Source organism: Daphnia pulicaria, chromosome 11 (assembly GCF_021234035.1).
Source record: "Daphnia pulicaria isolate SC F1-1A chromosome 11, SC_F0-13Bv2, whole genome shotgun sequence".
NCBI lineage: Eukaryota > Metazoa > Arthropoda > Branchiopoda > Diplostraca > Daphniidae > Daphnia > Daphnia pulicaria.
The window spans coordinates 1,053,563-1,079,887 of record NC_060923.1 but is presented as its reverse complement, the minus strand read 5'-3'; the positions used below and the strand labels follow the sequence as shown (position 1 = coordinate 1,079,887).

Sequence of the window (26,325 nt, the reverse complement as noted above, 5' to 3'; positions counted from 1 at the left end):
TCTTTTCGATAGCTCATTTTCTATTTGTTGTTTAAAAATTAATTTATGATTGAAGACCTTTTATTTTCCGCTAAGTCAAAATTTTCAAATTGAAGTTAATCTACTGGATATATGATGAGTTACTTGGTTACTGGCTAGTCTCTTGATGGATCATTACCAGTAATCAGCTCCAACTCTCACGCCAGAATCCAGTTCACTTAACCCAGTTGGCTGGGCGCATGAAAGCCAATAGTCTAAAGTGACTAGCTGCTGGACGAGCCCAGTGTCCAGTTCTATATTTGTAGATCACGTACGCCTTTACATATGCATTTGTCACGCAAAAGAGGAAACCGAAACATATGGCGATGATGAGAGTACAGCCGGAGCAGAGCCTATATACAACCCCCGAAAGCCCTTTGAACGCAAACGCTGACCAACTATGATTGGCGCTATAAATATCAGCTGCCATCACTACCACAGCAGCAGTCGGTGTAAATATTTCGCCTTTGAGGATCGAATAAAAAATAAGACACACGGACTGACACGTCGTGTGTATTTTATAGCTCAGACATTAAAAGTAATAATAGAAATTTGAATGGTTGTTTTTTGAAAGTTGATATAGATCATCATAGGCTGGGGACAAATAGAGAGACTGAAATGTTCAGTAGTTGTCGAAAACACTGAGAGACTATCCTAAAAAATGTATAGGGGGGAAATTATGAGATTATATAATCAAAAAGGGGAAACAGAGAAAAAGTCGACAAGCGAAAAGATGGCGGGAAGTCGAGAGACATTTTTCAACTCTGTTTCCACGCGCCATCGTATATAATTAAATAATTTAGAAAAGGAGAGAAAAAAAATTGGATTTCTTTACAAGCAGTTGAGAGAAAATAATCAACACGCGCACTGGTGGGAAAATAAGTGTCGGGATTGCATGAAGCCGATTTTTAAAAAATGTGAACGCACAATATCAAAATCATGCGCCGGTAAATCAAATTATAGTAAATAAGGGAGAGAGATGTGGTTTTTGATTGGGTGTACAGTTGGGATAGTAGATGTGATTTGTTTCCAATTGATGTCGGCATTTTTTGAAGAAATTTGTTCCAACAGTTGAAAATATACGAGAGAGAGAGAGAGGACACACTTCAAGTCAAAGGGGGCATTCAAGGAAGAAAGGTTCAACCCAAATTCTTTTTTTGTTTAAATAATTCATAACAAATTAGAAGGTGTAATAAAATAGGTGACATAGTTTCCGCATTCCGTCTTCAGAGGGTCTCAAAGGCCGATGGAGTATGTATATAAACGGCTGACGTGTGGTGTTACATATTTATTTTTTATTTGTTCAATTTACCTTCTGGTTGACCCAAAATGAATTGGATGAAATATGGAAATTGTGCGGATTGTTCTCCATTCCTTCGATGTCCCAAGATCCTCTTCGTGGTAGTGTGCGCGCGACTGCTTTACATCTAATTCAAATTCATTCAAAAAATAAACACAAAAGAATTAAATCCCCCATTCAAATATTCCCGCTGAAAATTGAAAGGAGCAAAGCAAGAAACAAGTGAAGAATTAAATAATGTACGATGCACGAACGACATTATCCATTTGAAGCGCCAATTTTGAAATCAAATTGTTGGAGATAATTATAAGCAGAAATGAAGAAGAAGAAGAAGAACTTTTCTATCTTTAGACGGACAACGACAAGTCAATCGAACTACTATAATATAGAAAGAATAAAAGGAGCTGACGCCAAGTTATTAGACAACGGATATCCATCATGCAAACTGCTGGGGCTAGGAAAATGTATAGTTCCAGAAGTTTCGAAGTAGCAAAAAGTTATTTTTTTTCTTTTTTAGAAACGAAAAGAATATAACGATTAGACTTGTGTAAGATGATGACATTCACGAGCCAAAAGTGGCAGCTGCTTGACCTTATATATCCTACCCCCTTTTTACCAAGTCCCGAAATAAGCGCCAGAAAACTCATCACGGGTGTGTGTGTGTTTTTTTTCTTATTTTTGTAAGTTTTTCGCCGAGTTGGCACTTTTTGCAATGGCATTAAAGAAAAATCCCCATTTTACCCTTTTAAAAGATCACACACACCAAACGTAAACAATAAACACACACGCCATCAGTCCGGCAGCATCTTTTCTTTTGCGCCTGCGTGCTCCGAAATTTTCCCGAAATTGTCCGGTAAAACTTTTAAAAAATAAAAAAAGGAAAAAAAAACGGGCCAACGGAAAAAAGTAAAAAAATAGTAGACGAGTGTCTGTTGAAAGGTTTGTACGCGGGCACGTGTGGCAAGGCTCTAAAAGTAGTGCTGGGCCGGGCCAAAAAGTCGAGAAGATGATGGTTGGGTGAAACTTGTACGCGGTGAACGAACCGCAGCAACTGTGAGGTCTAAATTGGTGGTCCCGGTAACACCACTCTTCTCTGCCCGTCCGTTTTGGCGCTTGACGAGAAAAAATAAAAAAAATGTTTGACACAGAGAGGCCAGCAGCAGCAGCAGCGCTGGGCTTTTTAAAATTTAATTTTAGCTGATGGGGTTAGATGCCGACCGGTTTAGACCCGGTGACATTCGAAAGTGAAACATTTATATCGTCTGCCCGTCTGCCCGTGGACAACGGCGGTATATCAAAGGGTCCCAGCATATCCGACAGGCAAGAGACAAATGTTGAGCGGACGACAGGTAGCAGCTAGCCGCCCAGTCGCAAATAGATACACGAGAGAAAATAATAATAATAATAAGCCATGCGTCTTTTTTAAAAATTTTTAAAACAGATGCCCATGCTGAGAACTGCCATGGCCGCGCGGATTCGATGCAATTTGCTTTTTTTGTTTGTGTTGACGATGCGCTGATTTATGTGGTTTTGGGCGTGTTTTTTAATAATAATATCTACACACGAGACGAGCGACGACAGATAGCGACAGGCCAAGTTTTGTGTTGTGTCTGCGGGGATTTTTAATTTTTTGGCTTTTGAATTTATTTTTATTTTAAATTTTGTTGGCTACTGATGAAGAGACACATTGAAACTATGCTAGCATCTGGCTCGACTGGGAGATGTATATTATACCTGGACATCCGCTAATACGAAAACGCGATTTGGTGTGTGTGGGTGGGTGATGATTTTTGGTGAAGTGGCGCCGCGTGTGAAATTCGTTTCTTTTTTTTCGAATTGGCTTATTATTTAAAATGCCTGTAGGAAATTTCGTATTTAATACGAAAATAAATAATCAAATATGTAATTACATTTGTTGGTGGCTGGAATGTGTATATTATTGGTGTTCAAATGAATGAAACAAAATTCGGGTTATTATTATTATGTTAAGTTGGAAGAAGGATCTCTTACCCCTTCGTAGAGGAGCCAAAGGAGAGAGAGAAGCAGAATGATGACGACGTAGTTGATGATGAGCGATTTGGCGTGGGCGTGTTCTGGGTTATTCATTTTTCTATAACCTTCCTGGACGGATTTCGAAGCGCTCAATTCAAATGAGAGAGTTGGACAAACCCTGGACTTTTCCCTTTCACAAAAAAGGATCGGAGATGGAAGAGATTGAAGAACTTGTGTGTGCGCGCCAATGGACAAATGGCAACTGAAACGGATGGCCGAGAGTCGTCCGAGATGGTCGGAGGTTGAAGTTGATGTGCGACGCTCCTACCAACAGCTCCTGGATCACTATAGCGGCTGGTCGATTTTTTTTTCTCTTTTTTGACTTGTTAAGAGCGCCGTGAGCGGTCGGGAGGTGGTATACAGTTGGGTGGGAGGGTTATTGAGAAGGGCCAGTTTTGGCACGGGCTCACAAAGTCTCGTCTTAGATGTCGAGTGCGCCGTGTGGAAGGGGAGAAAAAATCTATTTAAACGACGCCAAAGTGTGTATAGCGCCGGAGCGGAAGAAAACGAGCGGAGAGAGAGCAGAAGGAACGCGCAGATAAATAGATGGGAGGCAGGAAGAAAAAAAAAGGAGTCGAAAGGTGAAGAGAAAAGAAAAAACTTGAACGTGTTTATTAAACCCGGGACCATTCCAAATGTGGACCAAAAGGGTAGCACAGCTATATACCGTTCGAGTAGTACAGCGTAGCGCCCTGGCATCTCTGTATGGATAACATATACTCTCTATAATAACACAAGCAGACCAAAAAAAAAGGGCGTGGTTCTCCTATATATAGTCATACGGGGAAAAATTCCCCAAATGAAAGATTTGAATTTTGGCGCTAAATAAATTTTTTTCAAATTTCTGTAATTATGCAGCACCTCAATTATTCGGTGCGTGTCTCTTGTATTTAAATTCCAATAATTATTAGGCGTTATTAAATTACATAAAGTTAAATTCCATTCAGTTTCGAAATTTAAAAAAAACAAAACAAAATTACAAGAAGGGAAATAAAGAGTTTTCACTATATGCCATCCCCCATGGTATACCAATCCATCATCACTTAACAATAAAATTCTGATATAACTAATAATAATAATAATAATTTGTTTGATTTTCTTTTTTCAAAAATGATATAAACCTCCATGATATAATCATCATATCTTATATAATCAACCGAGATTGTTCTTTTTTCTCTCTCCGTATAAATAAATATGAAATAAGAAGGAAGCGGATGACGTCGTCGGGGCTCTAAATAGAGTGGAGGAAAGAGACGGGCGCCAGGAGGAGGAGCAGGAGCGTGAGGACGGGCCACGAAGAAACGACGCCTCGGGACGACAACAACAACGACGACGACGACGATGCGTGTTGTTGTTGTTGTTGATTGTGTTGACGAGAGGACACGAATTCCGTCTCGTCGACGCTGCGCGGCTGCTCCGACTCCGCCACTCCGTCGCTGCGATCCAGCGCCTGTTCGGACGGCTCGTAATTGTTGTAAGTGGCCAGCGACGGATCGACTTTGGGCGTTGGCTGTTCGCACTCGATTTCGTGCTCGGTTCCGGGCTCGTAACTCAGACAATATCCCTGTCGAAAGAAATTGTATTTTTAAAATGTTTTGAATTTTAATTTTTTGCAATTCATTTCGTCAAATTTTACTTGGATCAATGGGCCGGCCATAGTGTCCAGGAATCCCCGTGTGAATGAAGCTGACCATTTTTAAAAATAGAATCGAATAATAGGCCATTAAAAAAAAGAAAGATAAATGGGACGAAGAATTCAGATAATAATAAATGGGGGGCTACTACACTGACCAGTTTGAACTCCGCACGTGCCGGCGACAACTGCTTGGGAGCACTTCATGTAATTCTGGAACGAACTATTTTTATATAGTCACAGACCACACGGGGCCAGGCGTGTCAAGTGCGTCGTTTCATTTATCAAAAATTAAAAAATACATAAAAGAAAAAGGTTTTACAAAAAAATTATTTTGATGGGTTTCTCATGAAATTGAAATAATAATAATAATAATAATAATAATACCAGCAGAGTTTTTTGGAATTCTCAACTGGGTCATCGACGACGGTGGGACCTGCGCCCAGAGTGGCTGCTGCCCCGTTGGCCTGGTTGTTGCTGCTGCTGCTGTGCTCCCGCACGTGACTCTGGTATTCAACGGCGCATCGCTCGTATCCCGACTGGACATCTCTCATGCAAGGAGCGTGCATCAAATATTCTAGTCAAAATATGAATATACAAACAGTTATATGCATAATTAGGTGCTTCATTATATTTTGTTGGAACGTGATGGAATTTCAACCTTTTTGGTAATCTTCGTCTTCACACAAATCGACAATGACCTGCTTGGTGCCGGCGTAGAGCATGTGGAAGAATTCACGGTGCTGGGCGTCCAGGCAGCGCGACGTGAAATTGTCGATGCATCTCAAACCGTCGATCAATTTCCTATTTTCAATTCAAATAATAAATTTTTGAAAATTTGGCGGGAAAAAACAAACAAATTTGAAATTAATAGATAATAATAAAAGATCATTTGAAAATGGGCGAAATAAAAACAAATAAAAATGTTTAAGGACTCGCATAAAAACGTGTGATGATCTTCACGGTCACGAGAGATGCGTGAAAATAAAAAACACAGCGCCCTCCCGCGTATAGCGTCCCAGCACTTGAGCGTGTGCTGTGGGCCGCGCGCTATTTTCGATATTTATAGACGCCAAAACAATTTGAGAGTGCGCAACCTCAAACAACAACAACACCATCGAATTTCTGGTGTTTTTTTTAAGTGTGTGTTGGGGAGACAGAAAGAAGAAAAAGCTAAGACAAATCTTGTGTGTGTTTTTCTCGACCATTTTTCTTCTGCGCCTTTTTGAAACGCAGCCAAAAGGAAAGTTTGGAGTGGCTAGAAAGTGAGAAGATTAAGCGGGATGGAAGACTCCCGCCGGGGCTGCAGTACGGACTTCTGGGACTAGCTCTCTAATGACTTCCGTCTGACTTGATCCACCTGATTCCCCCCCATCGTCGTCGTCGTCGCTATATGCCAAGCGAAACAGCCCAAAAGGGGCACCTTAGTTAGTGCGGACGGAACCCATTTTCTTCTTCTTCTTCTTCTGTTTTCACGCGCTGTTATTTGTCTTGTCCTTGCTCTTTGCTACGGTGCCATTGCGCGTGGGCAACACTTTGAAGGAAAACAAAAGCGCCAACAGCCAACAGCAACAATCAACGTGAAATTTGTCTTCTTATTCTTCTTCTTCTCCGGGGCTTGGAATAGAATAAGAGCGGCCGACACACAAATCAGGATCGTAATTCCATCAACCTGATTGCGCTACTGCTGTTGTTCACCTGTCTGAAACGTCCCGTTATCCAATTAATGCCTATCGTCGTTTAGTTTCACACCTTTTAGATATTAGTCAATTGCAACGATGCCAAGTTCGTTTTTCGGAACGAATCGGTTTGAAATTCCCCGGTTTCTTGTTACGTCAATGAACCCCAACAGCTGAAACGTTGAGAGTTTTGTACGTAGGCTATAATAGTAATATGTAATTGTATTTTCTTCTTTTTCCCTTGCGGATGAATCATTCTGATGTTGCCCTTCTTCTGATCACGTTTTTAGCTTCCGGACACTCGCACACACTGAATAAAAAATAAAAAAAGGACGACCCAGCCGGTTTTTTTTTGTGTTTACTCCCGTCTGAGAATGTGCGTCTGACGTCACGAATTCACGAGTTTAACCCAGCCGAAAAGGAAATGAATGACTTTGTAGATATATAAGAGTCGCGTAATCAAAAATAGACCATCTCAGATCAAAATATCACAAGATGAAATGAAATAAAAATGAAAAATAAAATAAAATCAAATAAAATAAGACTGACGGGCAGAGGGTGTTGAGCTCTTGCTGGGAGGCGGCGAAGCCGAGGTCTCGGTTGTTGGTCAGGACTTTGAGCGGGTCGGTGCACCGTGTCAGGGAATCCTGTTGGCACGAAGCTGCCCGTAATCCTAAGGCCGTATTAGCTGCTGCTGCCGTCATCATCCAGCAGTCAACACACAAATTGAAATTTTATTCAAAATCAAACCCCCAAAAAAGGAAAATCGACAAACGGCGCTGCATTGCTGATGGAGGACTCACCGTTGGCTGAAGCACACAAGACGACAACCGACAACAACACGCTCACGCTGGGTAGAAACAACATGTTGCCGGGCTATTATAAGATGTATAATAGCAAAGAGATATAAATATAATCACGCTTGCTTTGCTTTGCTTTGCTGCCGGAATAACACGCACACAAAAACACACTACGGATGGTCGAGCGAGCTCAAGGCAACCGGAGAGAAGAAATTTCAACGCACCAACGAAATTTTTGACCAGCCAAATATTACAAGAATTTTTGCTGTTGACGGGGGAGAAGAAGCTGTTAAAAGGACAAGAATAAAAACACGACCGATGGACACCGACGATCAGAAGCGACTGGACGAGGATGAGAACTGCACCCGGACAGGTATAGGTGCGCTCAGACGGGCATTAACAACCAGCGGGAAAATATCCAAACAGACGACCAGCAGTAAGAAAAGGAGGAGGAATTGTGGCATTTGCTGTGCAGTTGTTGCTCTTTTATTTTTTTCCAGCCCCGGCAGCAAGTCGAGCGTGATTGGAAAAAAAAAAAGAGGAGGAGGAATTTGAACGGGAGGAAGGTTTTTCTGGACAGCAGAACCACCGTAACACAACACACAAGGACGGCCAGCCCAGCAGCAGTAGACACACACACCGGGTGAATCTTTCCAAGCTGTGGCTTTTCGGGTGTAGTAGGGAGAGAAAGAAGAAAATATACAACAACAACAGCAACTAGAGTCGGGCCGGCGTGTTTGTGTGTAACACGGGCCGGCATGTAGGACGGTGCTGGTCTATAGCTGTACATGACGGGAAAAAAAGAAATACAAGACAAAACCAGAACACGCCAGGTGGTGAATGTAGCCCTCGACTCCTCTACGCATCGGATTCGAATGTTGGTCTAAACAAAAGAAACGGACCCCACGAGTCCCTTGTGTTATTGCGTGTAGACTTTTGTAATAGAGAAATTCCGATTTATTTCTTATATCTTTCCGTTTGAATAGAATGACGTAAAAATTAGATCAACTTGTATGCCCACATCGATATGGTATACTATATAGAAATAATCAATTTTGAATCGATCAGGAATTTTATTTGTTTGGCGGATTTTTCGAATGGGGTTACGCAACAGGACTTGGATATAGTGGAAGGGGTTGTTGCTTGTTGGTGATGTATATGAGATGCGCATATCGAACATGAGACCCAAAAATTGTTTGTTGTTTCATTTTTTCTCAGACGAAAGAAAAACAAAAATCCCCCGTTACTATGACAACGCGATCGACCCAACAGAAAAACCAAAAACTCGACCCGTTCACGCGCCAGGTGGCCGGGCGTGCGGACGGTGTACATAGCATTTCGAGTGTCCGCTGTTATATAGTAACCGTGTGTGTGTTCCAGTCGGCTACATTTTTGCTACAGTTTGATTCAGTTTTTCCTTCATTCTATTCAAATCATTTCGTTCGGTTGTTGTTGTTTTTTCCTCGTCAATCACGCTGGATGTGCTGGGACGGTCATCTGGCAGGAAGTTTTTCTTACTGGAACGTGACGACGCCAGAAACCCCTCTCTCTCTGATCGAGCTGGAACGGAGAGCCATAATGGATGAGGTACGGTGCGAGAGCTGGTCGATCGCCCGTCAATTGAACGCCCTCTACGAGTCGGTGGGCCACATTTGCGGCGTCCGTGTCACGGCGATAGACATCGGCCAGCAGCGGGATCATCTGGTGCGACCGACATTGCTGCTGCCACTGCCGACCGAAGACGACGATCGCCAACAGCTGCTGGAAGGATTGCGCCAACAGGACGGTCTCCTTCGTCAGCAGATTCGTGACCTCATTGCGAAATTGCCCATACGGACTCCCGCCGACCAGGTAGAGCGACTTGTGTTAAATGACGTCACAAAATGTAATAATATAATCCTCTTATTCGTTAAGTCCGGTCCTTTTAACGATCTCTTTAGCGTAGAAAGACAATTAGAGATGAGTAGGTTACAAGTTTAGACGCAACTGTCGTTGACTCATTGTTGAAATTTTTTAACGGGAGTCGATTTTTGATGGTCATCGTGATAATTTTGATTGAATCATAAAAACGGCGGATAACGTTCGTTAGCTACCGCGCCTTCTTGTTCTAATAAATCAGCAATTGGGTTATTTCTTTTGTATTAAATTGATGGCAGTCAGTAGTATTATATTTACAAGGCTGATCAAGTTATCGTCAATGTTCATTAGCTTCTTTTCTCAATCGTTACGAGTTCCATGAAATTCGGTTGATTTTCTTAAATGGACAAGTTATATAGGTGATACAATCTTTTAGGGTCATGGTTATGTAGTTAAAACCGGTTCTTTTAATTTTGAGTTTGTAGTTTCTTTTGCGACTCTCGGGATTTCCCAGTGTGTGTCCAGGAAAGAAAAAATAAAAATAAAACCGACGATAAAAGTTCCAAATTTTTCAATGGGTTAACGCACCGTTGGCCGTCGATGAATGAAAACGTTTAATGCGTCCATTTCCAGCAACTTGGTTTATGGATATATGTTGGAAACTGTGGCGGACATATTGTGCTGCTGGCCAGCAGCAATCAGTTAGGGAAATCGTGACGATGAAATTGTCTTGATTAAACGCCTGATAAAAGAGATGGCCAACGTCAGTTTGTTAAATAGTGGAATAACGAGCGCTGGATGAAATAATCAGGGCCCAGCTGATGGGCAATATAAATCATCTGGGTCCATCACTGAGCCATCGCAGCAGCAGGTCTATATATATAATATGTAACACCCACCATCACCACAAAGTCTATAACAACGAGGTCTGCTGCTGCTGGACGTGATTAACGTCGTCTCTTTTAATGATCCGGCAGGCGGTGACCAGTGGTGGAACGGCATCAGCAGCGCCGGCGGCCGAAGCGCTCCGCCATTTCCTCGTCTCCAACGGCGGCGAAACGGGCGGCTGGGACGCCCGGGATCACGGCCTTTTCCTCCAGTGGCGCTCCAGATTTAGAAACAATCGGCAGACCTTCGTTTCGGCCGTCTGCGACACGGTGCCAGGTGAGGATATATATGTAATGTATACACATCTCGGTTTTTCAATCACGGAACTTGATGCGTGAAATAATAATTACACCGGGAAATTCAAACGTGGTTATACCAATAATACCCCCCCCAAAAAAACGGGTTTTTTCTCGTGAATCTCTCACGCTGTGACGTCGACCCAACACTCGGGCGCGATGGATGGATGGTAAACCGTAAGCTACACGCATCCAGCAGCTGCCGTCCAGACCGAAAGTGACGTCCATTTCCTCTAAATAAAAATCAGCGTGACGAAAAAGAACAACCGGCCACAGTTGTGCCGATTTGACTCAATTTCTCTATTGGTGATGGACACACGTATACAATCAGTGAGAGATAATCACGCGCCATTGCCAAATCATTATTTAGCCGAAAAAAACGTTTTTTTGGGGGGGTTCTCTGAACGAATTGAATAGGAAAAACGGGAAATGACCGACAAGAATTCCAAAGTTGGTGGGGAATGATATGCGATATGCCCATCTCATTATCCCGTTATACACATGCGCGTGGAATCTAATCAGCAATGCGATTTACGGCCAACACATCGCGACACATGGCGTGTGAAAAAAGTGGCGTCCAATTTAGGAATCGAATTTTCTTTTTCTCTCCACTTAATTATTTAAAAAACCAAAATCAGAAAAAAGAAATTGACGTTGGCGGTTATTCGGTCGACAGGTAAGAACGCGGCCCAGGTGGAGGCCCACGAGAAGTGGTACCAGAATTTGCAGAGATTGCGTCGGGAGCAGCGACACGAGTTGGACGAATGGAAACGTCAAAAGAAATTGGCGGACGAGGAAGAGCGGAAATCGGCGTCGACGGAATTCCAGCAACTGCAAGAAAGCGACGCCTGGGTCGCCCAGTGGCGCCGCCAACGCGAAACTGTGCGCAAGAACCTCGACCGTTGGAAGGTGTGTAGCCCATCATTAGCGTGACTGTGATGGAACGACAGACGACTAAATGACATCATCAATATTAAATGTTTTATCTGAAATTATTTGGCAGGAAGAAAAAGCTTTAAAAGCGGCCGAAGAGCCGGGCAATGCGGACGAGTTGGCGGAGGAAGAGCGTAAGAAAGCGGAAGCTGAGCAACGCCGCCGGATGGATCAGCAATACCAGAAACTGGTGGCCTATTTGTGGCGGATGGAGCAAGAAACGGCCAAAGTGGCGGCGGAGACGGCTGACGAATATTTGGCCCGGCTGGCCAGGAAGGAGAAATCTCAGTCGGGCAACAGCCGAAACCTGCAGCTGATGGCCGAACAAAGACAGGAGCGTGACCGGCAATGGCTGGAGCAGCGACGCCGCCAGCTGTTGACTCGCCAACAACAACAACAACAACAGCAGCAGCCACCCAAAGTGGCGTCACTCAAACGGGCGGTGTCGGTGCCACGAGATCCGCAGCGTCTCCTCCGACCCACATCCGCATACATGGCCCGGCTACTACCTGCCCATAATGACGATGCTGTGCCGTCAGTCAAACAGCGGCCGGCCGAATCCTACATCCTGGACGTCCAGTCCAAGTCAGTCCATTTCCGGTTTATTCTTTTGTTTTTGAGAAAGTATCGCGCCATTTCATTTGAAAAAAGACAATTGAACACACAAATATATAAATTGTTCCATTGACTTGCTGGATGCACCCTGGGTTATATAATATTCTCACGTAATCAGCAGGCCGTAACATACATATAGCCTGGATTTGATCATTTTCTTTTATGGTTTAAAAGAAAAAAAAATGTCAAATCTCATCCTATTTGTCTCGCCCCTTTCTTCTACGGTGTTATCTTTCATTGGCCAGCTGCGCGTCATTTCGTCATCTTTCCTTCAGCTTTAACGGCCCATAACCCACTTCCTTATGGCGCACACACGTCACGTGACTTTTGAAAGGCACTATACTAAGCTGATTGTGGGTCATTAAAACAAAAGAGAGGGAAGACAAAAATATAGTTAGTACATCTCCAGTGTGGATTTATCCACATGCTAAAATGAGAGGCGACAGCATATGCGGCCGAAATAGACATGCCCAACGGGAGACGTATTTATAAGGCGGTCGGCACTAAACCGATTTTATTTGAAAGAATTAGTGGGGAATATAAAGATAATCCTAGATTCATGTTCCATATTTGTTGATTCGCTTTAGTTTATTTTTATTTGTGAAACTCAGAACGGTGCCGAGTTGGCGACAACTGTCAAGCCGATGACGTCATCACTGGAATGGAATCGCGTAATCATCACCCACCACCACCAACAGCAGATTTTTGGTTTGAAAATGTGTTTAGAAAATGGTTGTTGTTGTGTGTTGTTCAAAGTGTCGTGTCATGTGCTGTGTGTTGTCCAGGACAAATGTGTGTTGCCGACATCGTTTTTAAACATTTTCTTCTATTCGTTGATGATGTCCTTCGTGTGTTTGTGATGGTCGATGCAATGTTTCTTGGTGTGCGGATCGTCTCCATCTTCGTCGTCTTCCTGGATCAGATAAGAGGGCGGAGCCACCGAATGCGGCAGCGAGACGCAAGTGGGCGACGGAGCCCTCGACTCCAGGTCCAGATAATCTTTGAGAGCGTCCAGATAACCTGCATAGTAACATATTTTATTGGTTTTCCAACAAACAATTAAGACATTTCACATTTATTTTCTTCCGGTTCAACGTGGCCCAATTAGCCGAGTCTAATAAACCCCCCCGCTGATGTACATTATCGACTGTGAAATGTTTTCAATGGCCACTTAATGTCCGAAACGGCGTCGCCCGTTTCCAGTAATCAATTGCCTTGTTTTTTCTCGGGAGAGTTGGCAATGGCCAACGGGCAATTTTAACTGGCCGTCCAACGCCACAAATGTTTGAAACGGTGAGATATGTGCACGGTAGTACCTTTGACGCAATTCCATATCTTGCCATCCTTGAGGAGATTGGTGGCCGCTTCGATGTCGGGTGCCATGTAGCGATCCTTGTCCCAGGGGCGGACGACGGCCCGGACGGTCCGGTAGACTTCCTCCAGCGGCACGGTGGTCTTGAGCGGACGCAGGAATTCGATGGCCTGGCAAGCGGCGAGCAATTCGATGGCGATGACGCGCTCCACGTTGGCCACCACCTGCAGGGCCTTGCGGGCCGAGAATCCGCCCATCGAGACGTGATCCTCCGTTCCGGCGCTGGTCGACAGCGAATCGACGCTGCTGGGATGGCAGAGGACCTTGTTCTCAGAGACCAGGGAAGCGGCCGTGCAGTGGGCGATCATGAAGCCGGAATTGAGGCCGCCTTCGCGCACCAAAAAGGCCGGCAATTCGCTCAGCACCGGATTCACCAGCCGCTCGATCCGGCGCTCGCTCATCGACGCCAGTTCATGAACACCTTTTTTTTTTTTTAATTAAATAAATTTGGTTGACAATTGATTTAATTAACTTTGATTGGAAGAATAAAGTTATTTACCAATGGCAAGATAATCCAAGGCTTTGGCTGGATACTCTCCATGAAAATTACCAGCCGAGATAATCTATTGGTCATTTAATTGAATTAATGAATTAAACCTTAATTGGATTAAACATAATTTAGTTTATAATGAGTACCTCTCCGCGTTCGGGTAACACTAGAGGATTATCAGTGGCGCTGTTCATTTCCGTCTTGATAATGTTGTGAACAAAGTCGATGGTATCGTGAACGATTCCGTGAACCTAATTTTATAAAAATTACGAAATTAATTGGAATACCAGACGAATGAATTAAAATTAATTTGAATACTTGAGGGCAGCATCTCAAAGTATAGGCGTCCTGGACGCGGTCGCAGAAGCGATGACTTTCGGCTATGGCCGACGGATAAGCCTCCGAGTGGAGCAAGGATCGCAGGCGGCGGGCGACGTTGATTTGGCCGGGGTGCGGGCGGAGCTGGTGGACGTCACTGTCAAAGGCCCTGGACGAGCCCTTGAGAACCTCGAGCGAGAGAGCGGCCACCACGTCGGCCTGTTTGGCAATCAGCTCACATCTGTCGACCGCTTCGGCTCCAAGTGCCGTGATCATCTGCGTCCCGTTGATCAATGCCAATCCTTGTCAAAGTCAGAAATGAACAAAATGTGTCGTCGTCGTTAATTTTTGGTTTAAAAAACAAAACAACCAAATTTGACTATTTAACACAAAAAGAAGAGTCTCTCCATTGTTCGGACGGCCCAGATGACGACATCTGGACGTCATTTTCTTTTATTTTGTTGTTGGTTGGTTGGTTTCTTTTGCGGTGATGCGCCAAATCTTATTGCGGATTTGTTCTCGACATTTTTCAGTAGTTGATGTTATTATTATTACCTTCCTTGGCTCCCAGCTTAATCGGTTCCAGTCCATTGCTCTCCAGGCAGAGCTTGGCGTCCGTCCAACCGGTCCGATGGCTCCACATCTGTTTGTTTGGTTTAGTTATGCACAGTATATGTATATTATTGCAACAACTCTATCCTGGTGACGGATTCATGGACTAAAGAGAGAAAAACATTCTTTCGACGGGCAGTGGAACAGTTTCTATGAACGTCAGGTGGATTTTCGTTTGCTTTCCCCTGATTGATATTCAGCTGAGAAATGTGTCAAAAATCTCGTAGCGACAGAGTAAATCCTTTCAGACACTATTCTTTGACGAAGGATCCTGTCCATCAACAATAAGCAACAACTCAGAACTACAGAATTAGCGCAGCAGCAGCAGCAGCAGAGATCTAGGACATGGAACCGAAAATATGGGCGAGCAAAAAAAGTAACGACCCAACTCATTTTCTCTGCATGTCATTAAGGCGGCCAGGAGAATATGGGCCACAGCTGACTCATAATTCTCCAGTCAGAAAAACCTCCCCTATTTGCATATGTCTGTGAAATGGTGCTGGTAGTCATTTTTGAAAATAAGAATTTGAATCGCTTACCTTCCCTTCGCCGATCATACCGAGGGCCAGGTGGGACAATGGGGCCAAGTCTCCACTGGCCCCGACAGTTCCTTGTTCGGGCACCCAGGGCAGACAGGATCGATTGAAGGCGTTGATCACCTGGTTGAGTGTCTTGATGGAAATTCCCGAATAACCTTTGGCCAGCGTGTTGATCCGCAGGGCCATCAACATCCGAACGCGCTCCAGGGAAAGTGGTTGGCCCACTCCGGCCGAATGGGAGCGAATCAAATTCTCCTGCAACTCCTCCAACTTGTCCGGCGAGATGACGGTCCTGGCAAACTGAAAATTTCCAAATTTCAATTCAAAATTAAACGTCGTCATTAATCGCCGCAGGAATTTGAAAAATTTCTTTTACCTTGCCGAATCCGGTTGTAATTCCGTAGGCCACCTGGCGTTCGTTTAAAAATAGAAAGAAATGAGACAATCAGCTGCAAAGTTCTCGAACAAAGTCCATTATACACTCTGACTGCTGAAGAAGAAGATGTGCCAATAAATTCGTACAAGTTGGCCGGACTAGACGAAAGCTAAATCGGACCCAACTTGTTCTATTTTAAAATTTCAACCGGCTATTTTTGAACATAAAACAATAAAAAGCCTCTGAGTAGCAATTTTTTGGGCTACATTTCAAAAAGTAGAAGAAAAAAAGCCCCCCTTTTTTTTAAAAAAAGAAATGCTACCCCCGCTATTTTTTTATTAATAGTTATCCGTTAACCTTATTTTCTTTCAAAATGGCTTCGACGAGCTGGCGGCCGGCTATGACGCGATCTTCGGCGATCTTCCTCAGACGGATTTTCGTGTTTCCTTTGCTCAGCAACACCAACTGCTTGATGGTCAGATGGTAGCCGTCCAGAATGACGTCCGAGTCCGACGTCGTGCTCATTTGATCGTGAGCCGAAGAAGCGCCAACCTTGAGAGAGCTGGAGAGAACCAACGGATCGACGGAGAGCGTGTGATCGAAATGGCTGACGGATGGCGGGCCGATCGTTGTGGGTCCAATCGAATCCGGGACGTCGTTCTCCATCCTGACGTTAACAAAGTCGTTGTCGTCCAGCACGTCGACCACATTGTCCTCCGGGTCCAGCAGGACGCAACCGCCCGTTTTGCGGACCTCGACCATTCGCGGTTTGTTGTTGTTGGCGCTGGATGGCAACAGAACGTTGGCGCTGACTGGATGCAGCCGAACGTAGCGGCGGACCGCCTCCTCGGCCAGCCAACCCACCGTCACCTTACCTGCGAAAACAACAGTCGCCGTTAAAATAAGAAAACGGGGAGATTTCTGAGAAGAAGAAAGAACTGAATAATAGTCGTCCTTGGAGATTATTATCTCACAGGTGTATATTAGCATCATGTTTGTGTGCAGTGTGTGCGTAGAAGCTGGGAAAAGAGGTTTACGACTTTCAGCAGTTTATCGTCTGATTCTTTTTTCATCCTCAAGGGGTTTTTCTACATATGGACATTTTTAGTACCCAGAGACAAGGATGATACGGCCAAGTTGCATACGGCCGTCAAGGTTCTCAATGTTTTTGAATGTCCATTAAATAAAATTAATACATTTCCAACATAGAGATTTGAAGATGTTATGCAACTCTAGAATTATCAATCAATTATTTAACAGGTAATTCCCACTTGGTAAATTTTTGATTTTAATTTCTTTTAAAAGGTTTTCAAAATGGACAGAAAAATGAATTGAATTTTAGACTTACCATCTTTGCAAGGAACTTGTAGCCACTCGCCTCTGACTCTGGCGGAGATTTTCATCTTACGGATTGCAGAGGGGATGACGGAAGTATATTTCCGGAAAGTGGTGAAAGCGCTAGGGACCTGATCCAGGTGTGTGTACTTTTTTCTCGGGAAGGTATCGAAGATACGTCCAACTCGGTCAGAAGGTAAAGCAAAACTCGGTTCACATCTCCATGCCAAAACTTTGATATAGCAAAAGAGGATGGACGGCGACTTGGTGCTGGATCCGATTTACCTGTACAGGTAGTCTGACCCAGCCTCCCCGGTCCGTTTGCTCATCTCGAGGTCGAGCCCCAATGTTTATCCTTCGCCACAACTGCGCACATCTGCAAAAGAGGTCGAGGAATCATATGGGTTTGTTTTTATAACTTTTTAAATGTTTCCTTATTTTTTCAAAGTCGTAAATGAAATTCTTATTTACCTGCTTGATCAAATGGAGGGAACAAACGGGAATTGTGGCGACCTTCTTGTGACCTCAGGTTTCTTGACCTTGGCCAAAGACGGACCACATTTTCAGGTGCTACGTCTTTTCTTATTGCGCAGTTGGACATGTGTGGGAATCTCAGTAAGACATTCAACACATGTGGATGGTCCTCGGATGTTTTCATTTTCTGATTTCTTAACGGCTTCCTGTACGGATTTCGTGAAATATTTTTTTCTTTCTCTCTTTGATGGCGTTCAAATTATTTTCGGTTGAGAACAGCATGGCGTCAGTCCTATTGAGATAACAAAACAAAAAAAAAGAGCAAGGTAATGGTATAAACATTTAACTGAAACGCAGCACAAACAATACTAACCAAGTGTATCGAATTTAAGTTGGAAACGAAGGCTCGTTTAGACGCTTAGGATGTCTAATCGAATATTTTTTTAAAAAAAGAGCTCGGCTTTATATGAGGAAAATAGGCGATGTGTTTGCTGGTGATAAGAACCGGCTAGCCATGGCAGCGTGTAAGTGTTTTGATTTGATAATGAAGAATTTTTGGAAATTCCTAGAAATAACAAAAATGAAAATTCTTTGCAGAGCCCAGCGGGAGTGAGTAAAAGGGGCAACAGCATCAATAAACATCCAAGAAGAGTAAAGAGTGGTGGTGTGTTAGAGTCAAACTTTTTCTTTTCTTTTTTTTTTTCGATTTTGAACGGATGCCAGCTTCCGGGAGTTATGCTAGATTCAAATTTAGCCGCCCCGGCTGTTATTCACAGCACAAATAGACAGGGGCGACTATATATTTTGTTAAAGAAATATAATAAACGCCCCTTTTCCTTCTTTCCCTCTCTCTACTTCAACTTTTAGTTTGTTCAAAACAAACGAGAGTAAGAGCAACTGGCGTGAGCTGCATCTGACATTTTATTAGCAGTGTCTTTCATCGCGCAGCATTTTAAAAAAGTCATATACAGAACCCGGAGCGAGTCGTTTGCCGAGACTCGTTGGCTGTCCATCGCTGCTGTGCATTTGCTGCTGGAACAACAAACTGGGACAAGGCAACATGCTGTCCATCTTTACACTCCGGTTCTGCACGATTTTGTTTATTATCCAATGGAGCCGAGCCGTTCCAGGTAGTACAAACTGCATTTTTTTTTGTTTTCTTCTTCTTTCGGTCACGAAGGAGCTCACAGGAAAGGGCGCGTGACCTAATAATGAATTGGGGCTAACAAATTTTAATTACCGGAATCGACCAAATTGATTTCGCAACTCTTTTGAAATGTAAAACAAAAAACAAATCAGTTTCAGAGACGAGCGACCTGGCCGAATTGCGGGATAGCGTTTCCAAGCTGTGGAAAGCCCTCAGGGAATTGGAATCTGAAGTTCGTGAAAGTTTCGACATTCACGCCGCTATAGAAAATCACGAACACCAGGTCTAGTTCATTTACGATAATTGGTTCTCTAACGTTACATTACCCCATCTTCACGCCGTTTAGTTTCCTAAAGCTGCTAACAAGTATAAAAAAATATAACCACCCCCCAAACTTTTTCACAGGTACATCATCTGGGTCACGAGGATAATGGCCACGAGATCCACCATTCCGAACGGCATCTGAAGGTTTTTTCCCCCCCTTGCTGAGCTATAAATTTTATTTTAAGATTTTATTATCACGAACCAATCCTCCATTGAGTCCGTTCGCTATATTTCCTCATTTTTAGCATCTCGAGCAAGTCCACGGGCGAACGGTAGCCGGGCCAGCCGGCATTGAGCCCCATAAACCACACACTCCCGACGAAAAGGTTCTCAACTGCTATAAAAAAAAAAAAATAAATAAATTGGAACTTGTGGCAAAGATAATCTAATTGGAATACTTTCTCATTTTTACGAACACCGTAAAACAAAAACAGGAAGTCCTTCGCCACGAACACGAGTTCCATCACGCCAACGCGAGTTTCGAAACGGAGGAAGAACACAAAGCCCATCACGATGAAAAGATGTTGAAGCATTTGGAGCTGGACCACGGCCACGGAGAGCATAACGGAATCCACCACGGCAAAGTAATTAGTATACTAAAAATAGGATAAAATAATAATTATACCATTTGCTAATCAAATCTATACTTACCTCATCTCCAGATGAATAAGGAGATTGAGCATGAAATTGACGTTCATTTCATGTTGAGGAATCACGACGGACACGCTTCGCATCACAACGAAAATCTGCTTAAACATCTGGAAGATGACGACGGACATGGACCAGCAGCAGATCGGCCCAAGCCAGTAACGACGCCCAAACCACCCAGGGGCTCCAAGACTTATCAAGCAGTTTGCGAAATGAAGCCAAATAAGGCCCTGCAGAGGACTAAACACAACATCGTTGGCAAAGTCGCTTTCACTCAGACGACGGGTGGCCCTCTAAATGTTCACGTCAATCTCAGAGGATTGCGTACAAACGGGAAAAGTCTGCACGGATTGCACGTTCACGAGCTCGTCCCAGATGAGGATGGCAATTGCAACCAAGCTGGAGGACACTTCAACCCAACTAGCTCTGTTCACGGAGGACCAAAGTCTCGTACAAGGTATTCTTTTCTTTGTTTCCAGGATGACACGACGTGAAATCGCCATTGGTTACATCAACATTTTCCGCTTTAGGCACGTTGGAGATTTCGGGAACGTGGAAGCTATTGAAAATCAAGGTATTAACGCAATGTTTACCGATTCTCTCGCGACTCTGATGACTGGACCTAATTCCATTCTACATCGAACCCTTGTGGTAACTGAAATCTAAAATGGCGTATAATTTGAATAAAAACTTAAATCTGTTGTTACCTAAACAAAAATCTAGATCAAAGAGAAGGAGGATGATTTGGGACAAAATCGTGATACAGAGAGTCTAGCCAATGGCAATACTGGCCGCCGTTTGGCTTGTTGCATCATTCGAGCTGTTTGAGGAAGATTACTGAAAATTAAGGTGAATTACAAATTATTTCTACCTAATGGGAAACGGAGAAATTTGAGTTCACATTCGCTACTTAATTAGTGGCCTTTAATGCTTCTTCACGCCATTGCTGATCGGCATCTTTCACTCCTTCACAGCACCTTTAGGGTCGAAATATTTCTAAAAATTTTGAGTTTAAATACAAAGTTAAATGTTTAAGCGCATTTTTGTTCTCAAACCACCGAGTTTTAATTTTTTTTTGCAACAGAGAAGCGTTTTTTCTATCCTTCTACCCAAGGAACTCTGTAGACGACGAAGAAATGACTATGTATAGAATGCTATTACATGAGATGCAGCAAATTAAAACACAATTTGTAGCTCTAAATTCCTATAATGGACATTATGTTTTTGCTAGAACTTGAGATTTTAAATCTTCTTTTGAGGGTTCTTTGCTCTCTTCTTTGGGCAGCACTTCGTTTTCTTCGTCCTCCTCTCCTGATGGCTTATCATCGTTCCCATATAATGTAGGATAATTGGACATGCATTCTTGCATCGCCTTAAAGGATTCAAAGCAGTCACTGCCCTTGGGTTCAGCATCGCTAAGATAAAAACGAAATACATCATTTAGTAGGCCAAACAAATAAAGCAAACTGAAAATGCGTTATCACCTATAATGGAAGCAACTGAATGCTTCTCGGAAATCAACTCCACACGGACCGGTGGCCATTCCTCCTAAACACGGGCAGTCCCAGTTAATATCGCCATTTGGCAGCATAAGACCTGCTGGTTCATCTTCATCGGGGAAAGTGAGTGTGCTTGGTTTCTGCAAATCCTCGGGAGTTAAAAAGACAATTTTGTCTTTTCCTGCAGAATATTTAAAAAAAATGTTTAACGACATTTAAGGTATACATGACAGAAAGAGACTATCAAAGTACAGCTAAAGAGCACAGAAAATTAACCAGGGGCTATCACGTGCACAGAAAGAGTGGATAATGCCTCAGCCACTACTTCAACACAATATAAATAGGGGTCAAATGAGATATGCTACATTTAAGCTGTGTTTACTTGGAGTAGGTGTCAGATATTTTACATTTGCTTAAAGCACAAACAGCTCTCTCTGCCTCAGCTTCACAACAAATGTTGGTTTCTTTGATGGAGATTACATAACAATTTTTCACCGTTTGAAACATTGTCTAGTGTGCATATTCTTAGTGAGAAATCTAATAAAGATTAGCAAAAAAACAAGCATTTTTCAAAGAAAGCATTCTTAAATTCAATGAGATTCAGGGTTGTTCAAAATATGCATAGTTTTTAAGCTGCTAAGAAGAGTTAGGATTGGATCGAAGTGGGGCACTGATTTAATCAATCTGAGTTTTGATTCTCCAGTTTCTTTGCTAAGTACAATTTCCAAAACTCTATCAAGATTTAAAAAAATCTAACCAACAAGAACTTTTGTATCTAGTATCTACTTACAAATGTCGTTACTTTTGTGAATGGTTCAATTAGTCATTCGGTTATCTGAATTACCAGGGAGAATAAATAACAAACGTTATAATTTACCTTCTTCTTTGCAGTAAGACATTTTTCGTTTATGGCAGAAATTTAATATTCACAGAGAATATTCAAGAAAATTATAGGAAAAAAACCCGGAATACCGGCGAAATCTATATGTTCTCACGTGCTGAGCTGACGGCTAAAAGCTGTAAAAGTATTTTCGTCTGAAGTCACGCGATTTGAACGCCACCTGTGGACCAGAGGCTCAACTCGTATATAAACCATGTGACATTTTGCGTCGTCATTTTCCGACGGAGCCGGTTGAATCGCTTGAATGAAGGTGCACACTGAAATGCTTATCTTGATATTTCTTGAATGATGCAATCCAATTTATTGTGGAACGGTACAACAATTGGGAACTTCTGGACTAGACGACCGAGCTTAATTGTTTGGAACAGTAATTCTTGGGAAAAATGAGGAGAAATTTAGGAGAAAATCTCAGGGTCTAACTGTGTCAGCTAAATGATTTGTGCTAGAATGAACTGAATTTTGTTTTGTCTTTCTAGCTTTTTTCGCATGTACCTTCAAAAGTCGCCAACGCATAACGCATTGAAATTGTTGATTCCGTTAAGCTTAAGCCAGCTGTCATCTGTAAGGCGTCTCTAGTCGTCTGAATTGAAGCCGTTATATTTATAACACGCAATTGATGATCTCAAACTCGACGTTAATTTTCTGTTACAACAGTATGATGCAAATGCTCTAATCTTAACAGGAAAGGAATTTTGGTTTGTCTACAATCTCTTCGACGATAATTTCATATTTGGAGCAGGATATGGTAAAAAGAAAAGGTATCTATAGATGTCAAAATGTGTTGCGTTTATAAGGACACGTGTAGGCTTGTTGATAGAAGGGAGTGTAGAAAAAGCGGTCGGGTGGGGTTTATCCCTAAAGGTGGGAGTGGGACTTCCCATCCTCTTTTTCAGCGACAAATTCATGACCATATAAGGCAACGGAAAAGCAAGAACGAACGAACGGGGCAACGTAAATTCCAAGCAGAATTCACAAATACCAGACTTCGGCCCTAGGTTAACCGAAATGATGCGATCGTATCCATTGCCGTGGTTGTACGCCAGCGCCCCTAGTGTCGGCTGCAGCAACCCAATGTTTAATTAGCTTTAGCTGCCTGTTGATTATAAAATTAGCCTCAAATCATCTCTTGATTGATTCAAAAGCGATCCAGCTTGAATAGTTACCATATAAAATATCAAGTTGACTGTTATTTTCAAAATTTGTGATTTCATGTTAGGTGGCGCTTTTAGATCGAAAGTTGGGGTGGCGTCAGTTGCAGCGTTTCGGCCTTAATTTCTCGAAGCTCCCCACGCCGTAGCGACAACGTTGCAAGATCTAAAAAGTAGAAGGAAGAGGAAGGGACAGAGAAGGGCATAAAGGGAAGGCAAGCGTCTCATCACCACGTTATTGCTTGCGGTGCCGGCTCTGGTGTAACTTTGCTTTCTCCGGTAAAGGCCGAATTTTATTTCTTTACTTTTTTTTAAACATTGCTCGTTTTTAGTTTAATTTAATCGATAGAAAACGTGTGCCATTGCATCTAGTTTGTATTTTTGTGTTCGTAGAAGCGTGTCATAGTCTTTGTTGCGTCAAAATTCAAATTGTTTCACCCCACTCTGTAACCGGCGTCTCTGTGAGTAATACGCAGCCATACGCGAATCAATAGGGGTCCACACCCCTCGAGGAAAACGAAAAAATCCGTTGGGGGAATCGCCATTTTCTCCCATTGCCCTTGTGTGAGACCGGTGTTTCCTCTGTCGAAATTGTTTCGCTGTTTTCCTATTCCCATAGCCTTGCTAGAGATTATTAGTCCTTGGACTTTTGACAGTTTTAATGGTTTTGTTCATTGTTGCATTATCCAAGGTGATTGTTATCTCAGATCGACATTTAAGTACGTGGGTGCGGCGTCGCCCCTATCTTTTGACAAGCCGTCTGATAGTAGATATGATGCCATGAGCATTTCACAATGTCTGGCTTGGGCAATGACAGTTTTTGACAGATTGGATGAGTTGTCCTACTTGGCCTTTCGTAACTGATAAGAAATAGTTTAAAGTCTTTTCTTTTTGTAGCTTTATATAGTTGTACTGTTTTGTGAAATGAATGCTCATTGTGAATTTTTTTCTTTCGACAGACTAACCTTAACCTCCCAGCTCCAACATGTGTGACGATGAAGTAGCAGCATTGGTCGTTGACAACGGCTCTGGCATGTGCAAAGCTGGCTTTGCTGGCGACGATGCTCCCCGCGCCGTTTTCCCATCGATCGTCGGACGCCCCCGTCATCAGGGTGTCATGGTAAGATAATTAGATAATTAGTCCATCAAAAGCCAATGGTGTAATTCAATAAATATTTTGTCGAGTAGCATTGGGGGGGTTTATGAATATTGATCCATCACTGCTACACTGCATTCTCATCTTATTTTTCACTTTAAATCAATACCTCTGCAGTGGGAGGGGGGTTTTCAAAATCCTGACTAGTGGAAAAATGCTCATGCTTTTTATTTTTTGGTATTTAGGTCGGCATGGGCCAAAAGGACTCGTACGTGGGAGATGAGGCTCAATCCAAGCGTGGTATCCTCACTTTGAAGTACCCAATTGAGCACGGAATCGTCACCAACTGGGATGACATGGAAAAGATCTGGCATCACACTTTCTACAACGAGTTGCGTGTCGCCCCTGAGGAACACCCCGTCCTCTTGACCGAAGCTCCTCTTAACCCCAAGGCCAACCGCGAGAAGATGACTCAGGTTCGATCTTATTTTCTTGTTATTAAATCAATTAACCGAATTTACTAATAACAATTGTTTATTATTCTAGATCATGTTCGAGACCTTCAACACCCCGGCCATGTACGTCGCCATTCAGGCCGTACTTTCCCTGTACGCTTCTGGTCGTACTACTGGTATCGTGTTGGACTCTGGTGATGGTGTTTCCCACACTGTTCCAATTTACGAAGGTAATTTTTTTTTTTTCAATTGATCATGAAACAATGGAACACGAAATTCATGGCTTATTTGTTTGTTTTTTCTCATTCAAGGTTACGCTCTGCCCCATGCCATCCTCCGTTTGGACTTGGCTGGACGTGACTTGACCGATTACTTGATGAAGATTTTGACTGAACGCGGTTACTCCTTCACCACCACTGGTATGTTTTTAACAGCATTTTAAATGTATGTCAGTTTTATTAAATTTGTATTGTTTAATTTGCAGCCGAGCGTGAAATCGTTCGTGACATCAAGGAGAAGCTTTGCTATGTCGCTTTGGACTTTGAACAAGAGATGGCCACTGCTGCCTCCTCTACTTCATTGGAGAAGTCTTACGAACTCCCCGACGGTCAGGTCATCACCATTGGCAATGAGCGATTCCGTTGCCCAGAGGCCCTGTTCCAGCCTTCATTCTTGGGTATGGAGTCTTGCGGTCTGCATGAGACCACCTACAACTCGATCATGAAGTGCGACGTGGACATCCGTAAGGATCTGTACGCCAACACTGTCCTTTCCGGCGGCACCACCATGTACCCCGGCATTGCTGATCGTATGCAGAAGGAGATCACTGCTCTTGCTCCATCTACCATGAAGATCAAGATCATCGCCCCACCGGAGCGCAAATACTCCGTCTGGATCGGTGGCTCCATCTTGGCTTCTCTGTCCACTTTCCAACAGATGTGGATCTCGAAGCAAGAGTACGATGAGTCGGGCCCATCCATCGTCCATCGCAAATGCTTCTAAACCCATTCGTCACCAACATCACCACAGCCGATACTTTGTAGTCACCTGGCGCAATAAGGTGGTGAAGAGGCTGATGAATGAAAGAGGGGAGAGGAGGAGGAAGAAGAAGAATCAAGATAAAAAAATCCACCTGGTTTCACACGTGCTGTTTTTTTTCCTTTCAGTTTAAAAGCAGTTTCTTATAATTTTGTTTCCACACAAATTTTTTTTTTTTTCCAATCTCCAAACTCCTTTGTTTCCTTCATTTTGCGAGTAGTAGATTATCGTGACTTGGTGTGTTTGTTAGCTGTTGACGCCTACCTACCATCATTCCGAAAAAACTTTTTTTTTTTTCGTTCGATTTCCGTTTTTTTTTTTGGAACAAGATAACAAAAAAATTCCTCTAGCCATTCCCGCAAACAAGAGCCAGCCTCTTTGCGCGCAAGTCACTTTGAGGTGTGCGTGTGTCTGTGTGTATTTTTCCCCCTCCCGTTTGAGAGTTGTGATAATAAAACTCTCGAAAGTTCCAATTTCTCGTG

At 43.1% G+C, this 26,325-nt stretch overlaps 6 protein-coding genes across 8 annotated transcripts; 3 read left to right on the top strand and 3 right to left on the bottom strand.

Moving 5' to 3' along the window:
* Positions 1–3,494: 3,494 nt before the first annotated feature.
* Positions 3,495–7,955, bottom strand: LOC124315465. Of its 2 annotated transcripts, none has more exons than XM_046781162.1 (7): positions 7,486–7,955; positions 7,232–7,373; positions 5,665–5,807; positions 5,391–5,580; positions 5,162–5,226; positions 5,007–5,056; positions 3,495–4,934 (listed from the first exon to the last, which is right to left on the bottom strand). In XM_046781162.1, exons 1-7 carry the CDS (start codon positions 7,547–7,549, stop codon positions 4,602–4,604), a joined length of 987 nt encoding a protein of 328 aa, XP_046637118.1. In that variant the 5' UTR covers positions 7,550–7,955; the 3' UTR covers positions 3,495–4,601. The 2 variants fall into 2 exon arrangements, with proteins under 2 accessions (XP_046637118.1, XP_046637119.1); XM_046781163.1 differs by having other exon boundaries at positions 7,232–7,370; positions 7,486–7,954.
* Positions 7,956–8,807: 852 nt separating this feature from the next.
* On the top strand, positions 8,808–12,770 carry LOC124316059 (coiled-coil domain-containing protein 112-like). Its single transcript, XM_046781798.1, has 5 exons — positions 8,808–9,333; positions 10,317–10,503; positions 11,200–11,432; positions 11,527–12,041; positions 12,683–12,770. Exons 1-5 carry the CDS (start codon positions 8,962–8,964, stop codon positions 12,717–12,719), a joined length of 1,344 nt encoding a protein of 447 aa, XP_046637754.1. The 5' UTR covers positions 8,808–8,961; the 3' UTR covers positions 12,720–12,770.
* Positions 12,641–17,699, bottom strand: LOC124316058 (histidine ammonia-lyase-like). Its single transcript, XM_046781797.1, has 11 exons — positions 17,585–17,699; positions 17,127–17,489; positions 16,136–16,653; positions 15,779–15,811; positions 15,403–15,702; positions 14,807–14,894; positions 14,252–14,553; positions 14,080–14,184; positions 13,943–14,006; positions 13,388–13,864; positions 12,641–13,091 (listed from the first exon to the last, which is right to left on the bottom strand). Exons 2-11 carry the CDS (start codon positions 17,179–17,181, stop codon positions 12,898–12,900), a joined length of 2,136 nt encoding a protein of 711 aa, XP_046637753.1. The 5' UTR covers positions 17,182–17,489; positions 17,585–17,699; the 3' UTR covers positions 12,641–12,897.
* Positions 17,700–18,404: 705 nt separating this feature from the next.
* On the top strand, positions 18,405–20,741 carry LOC124316060. 2 transcript variants are annotated; one of them, XM_046781801.1, is made up of 9 exons: positions 18,405–18,717; positions 18,887–19,017; positions 19,140–19,202; positions 19,304–19,384; positions 19,493–19,642; positions 19,721–20,163; positions 20,237–20,357; positions 20,430–20,555; positions 20,625–20,741. In XM_046781801.1, the coding sequence occupies exons 1-8, from the start codon at positions 18,648–18,650 to the stop codon at positions 20,532–20,534; spliced, it is 1,164 nt and encodes a 387-aa protein (XP_046637757.1). In that variant the 5' UTR covers positions 18,405–18,647; the 3' UTR covers positions 20,535–20,555; positions 20,625–20,741. The 2 variants fall into 2 exon arrangements, with proteins under 2 accessions (XP_046637757.1, XP_046637756.1); XM_046781800.1 differs by having other exon boundaries at positions 20,430–20,741.
* A 96-nt stretch (positions 20,742–20,837) lies between these two features.
* Positions 20,838–22,515, bottom strand: LOC124316061 (mitochondrial intermembrane space import and assembly protein 40-B-like). Its single transcript, XM_046781802.1, has 3 exons — positions 22,083–22,515; positions 21,191–21,386; positions 20,838–21,121 (listed from the first exon to the last, which is right to left on the bottom strand). Exons 1-3 carry the CDS (start codon positions 22,102–22,104, stop codon positions 20,923–20,925), a joined length of 417 nt encoding a protein of 138 aa, XP_046637758.1. The 5' UTR covers positions 22,105–22,515; the 3' UTR covers positions 20,838–20,922.
* An 883-nt stretch (positions 22,516–23,398) lies between these two features.
* LOC124315853 (actin, clone 403) lies at positions 23,399–26,316 on the top strand. Its single transcript, XM_046781563.1, has 6 exons — positions 23,399–23,533; positions 24,214–24,374; positions 24,596–24,826; positions 24,897–25,035; positions 25,117–25,224; positions 25,290–26,316. The coding sequence occupies exons 2-6, from the start codon at positions 24,240–24,242 to the stop codon at positions 25,805–25,807; spliced, it is 1,131 nt and encodes a 376-aa protein (XP_046637519.1). The 5' UTR covers positions 23,399–23,533; positions 24,214–24,239; the 3' UTR covers positions 25,808–26,316.
* The last annotated feature ends 9 nt before the right edge of the window (positions 26,317–26,325 follow it).

Excerpts from the sequence above, each read along its gene's own strand:
- LOC124316059 (XM_046781798.1), top strand. The coding sequence starts at position 8,962 with ATGTGCTGGGACGGTCATCTGGCAGGAAGTTTTTCTTACTGGAACGTG. Across the intron at positions 10,504-11,199 it reads CGTCTGCGACACGGTGCCAG|GTAAGAACGCGGCCCAGGTG; the intron begins GTGAGGATATAT and ends TTCGGTCGACAG. Across the intron at positions 11,433-11,526 it reads AGAACCTCGACCGTTGGAAG|GAAGAAAAAGCTTTAAAAGC; the intron begins GTGTGTAGCCCA and ends ATTATTTGGCAG.
- LOC124315465 (XM_046781162.1), bottom strand. The coding sequence starts at position 7,549 with ATGTTGTTTCTACCCAGCGTGAGCGTGTTGTTGTCGGTTGTCGTCTTG. Across the intron at positions 5,581-5,664 it reads AGACGAAGATTACCAAAAAG|AATATTTGATGCACGCTCCT; the intron begins GTTGAAATTCCA and ends TATTTTGACTAG. Across the intron at positions 5,227-5,390 it reads AATTCCAAAAAACTCTGCTG|TTCGTTCCAGAATTACATGA; the intron begins GTATTATTATTA and ends ATATAAAAATAG.
- LOC124315853 (XM_046781563.1), top strand. The coding sequence starts at position 24,240 with ATGTGTGACGATGAAGTAGCAGCATTGGTCGTTGACAACGGCTCTGGC. Across the intron at positions 25,036-25,116 it reads CACTGTTCCAATTTACGAAG|GTTACGCTCTGCCCCATGCC; the intron begins GTAATTTTTTTT and ends TTCTCATTCAAG. Across the intron at positions 25,225-25,289 it reads TTACTCCTTCACCACCACTG|CCGAGCGTGAAATCGTTCGT; the intron begins GTATGTTTTTAA and ends TTTAATTTGCAG.
- LOC124316061 (XM_046781802.1), bottom strand. The coding sequence starts at position 22,104 with ATGTCTTACTGCAAAGAAGAAG. Across the intron at positions 21,387-22,082 it reads GTCTTACTGCAAAGAAGAAG|GAAAAGACAAAATTGTCTTT; the intron begins GTAAATTATAAC and ends AATATTCTGCAG. Across the intron at positions 21,122-21,190 it reads TTCAGTTGCTTCCATTATAG|CGATGCTGAACCCAAGGGCA; the intron begins GTGATAACGCAT and ends TTTTTATCTTAG.
- LOC124316060 (XM_046781801.1), top strand. The coding sequence starts at position 18,648 with ATGCTGTCCATCTTTACACTCCGGTTCTGCACGATTTTGTTTATTATC. Across the intron at positions 18,718-18,886 it reads ATGGAGCCGAGCCGTTCCAG|TTTCAGAGACGAGCGACCTG; the intron begins GTAGTACAAACT and ends AAAACAAATCAG. Across the intron at positions 19,018-19,139 it reads TAGAAAATCACGAACACCAG|GTACATCATCTGGGTCACGA; the intron begins GTCTAGTTCATT and ends ACTTTTTCACAG.
- LOC124316058 (XM_046781797.1), bottom strand. The coding sequence starts at position 17,181 with ATGAAAATCTCCGCCAGAGTCAGAGGCGAGTGGCTACAAGTTCCTTGC. Across the intron at positions 15,703-15,778 it reads TTACAACCGGATTCGGCAAG|TTTGCCAGGACCGTCATCTC; the intron begins GTAAAAGAAATT and ends GGAAATTTTCAG. Across the intron at positions 14,895-15,402 it reads GTATGATCGGCGAAGGGAAG|ATGTGGAGCCATCGGACCGG; the intron begins GTAAGCGATTCA and ends CCAAACAAACAG.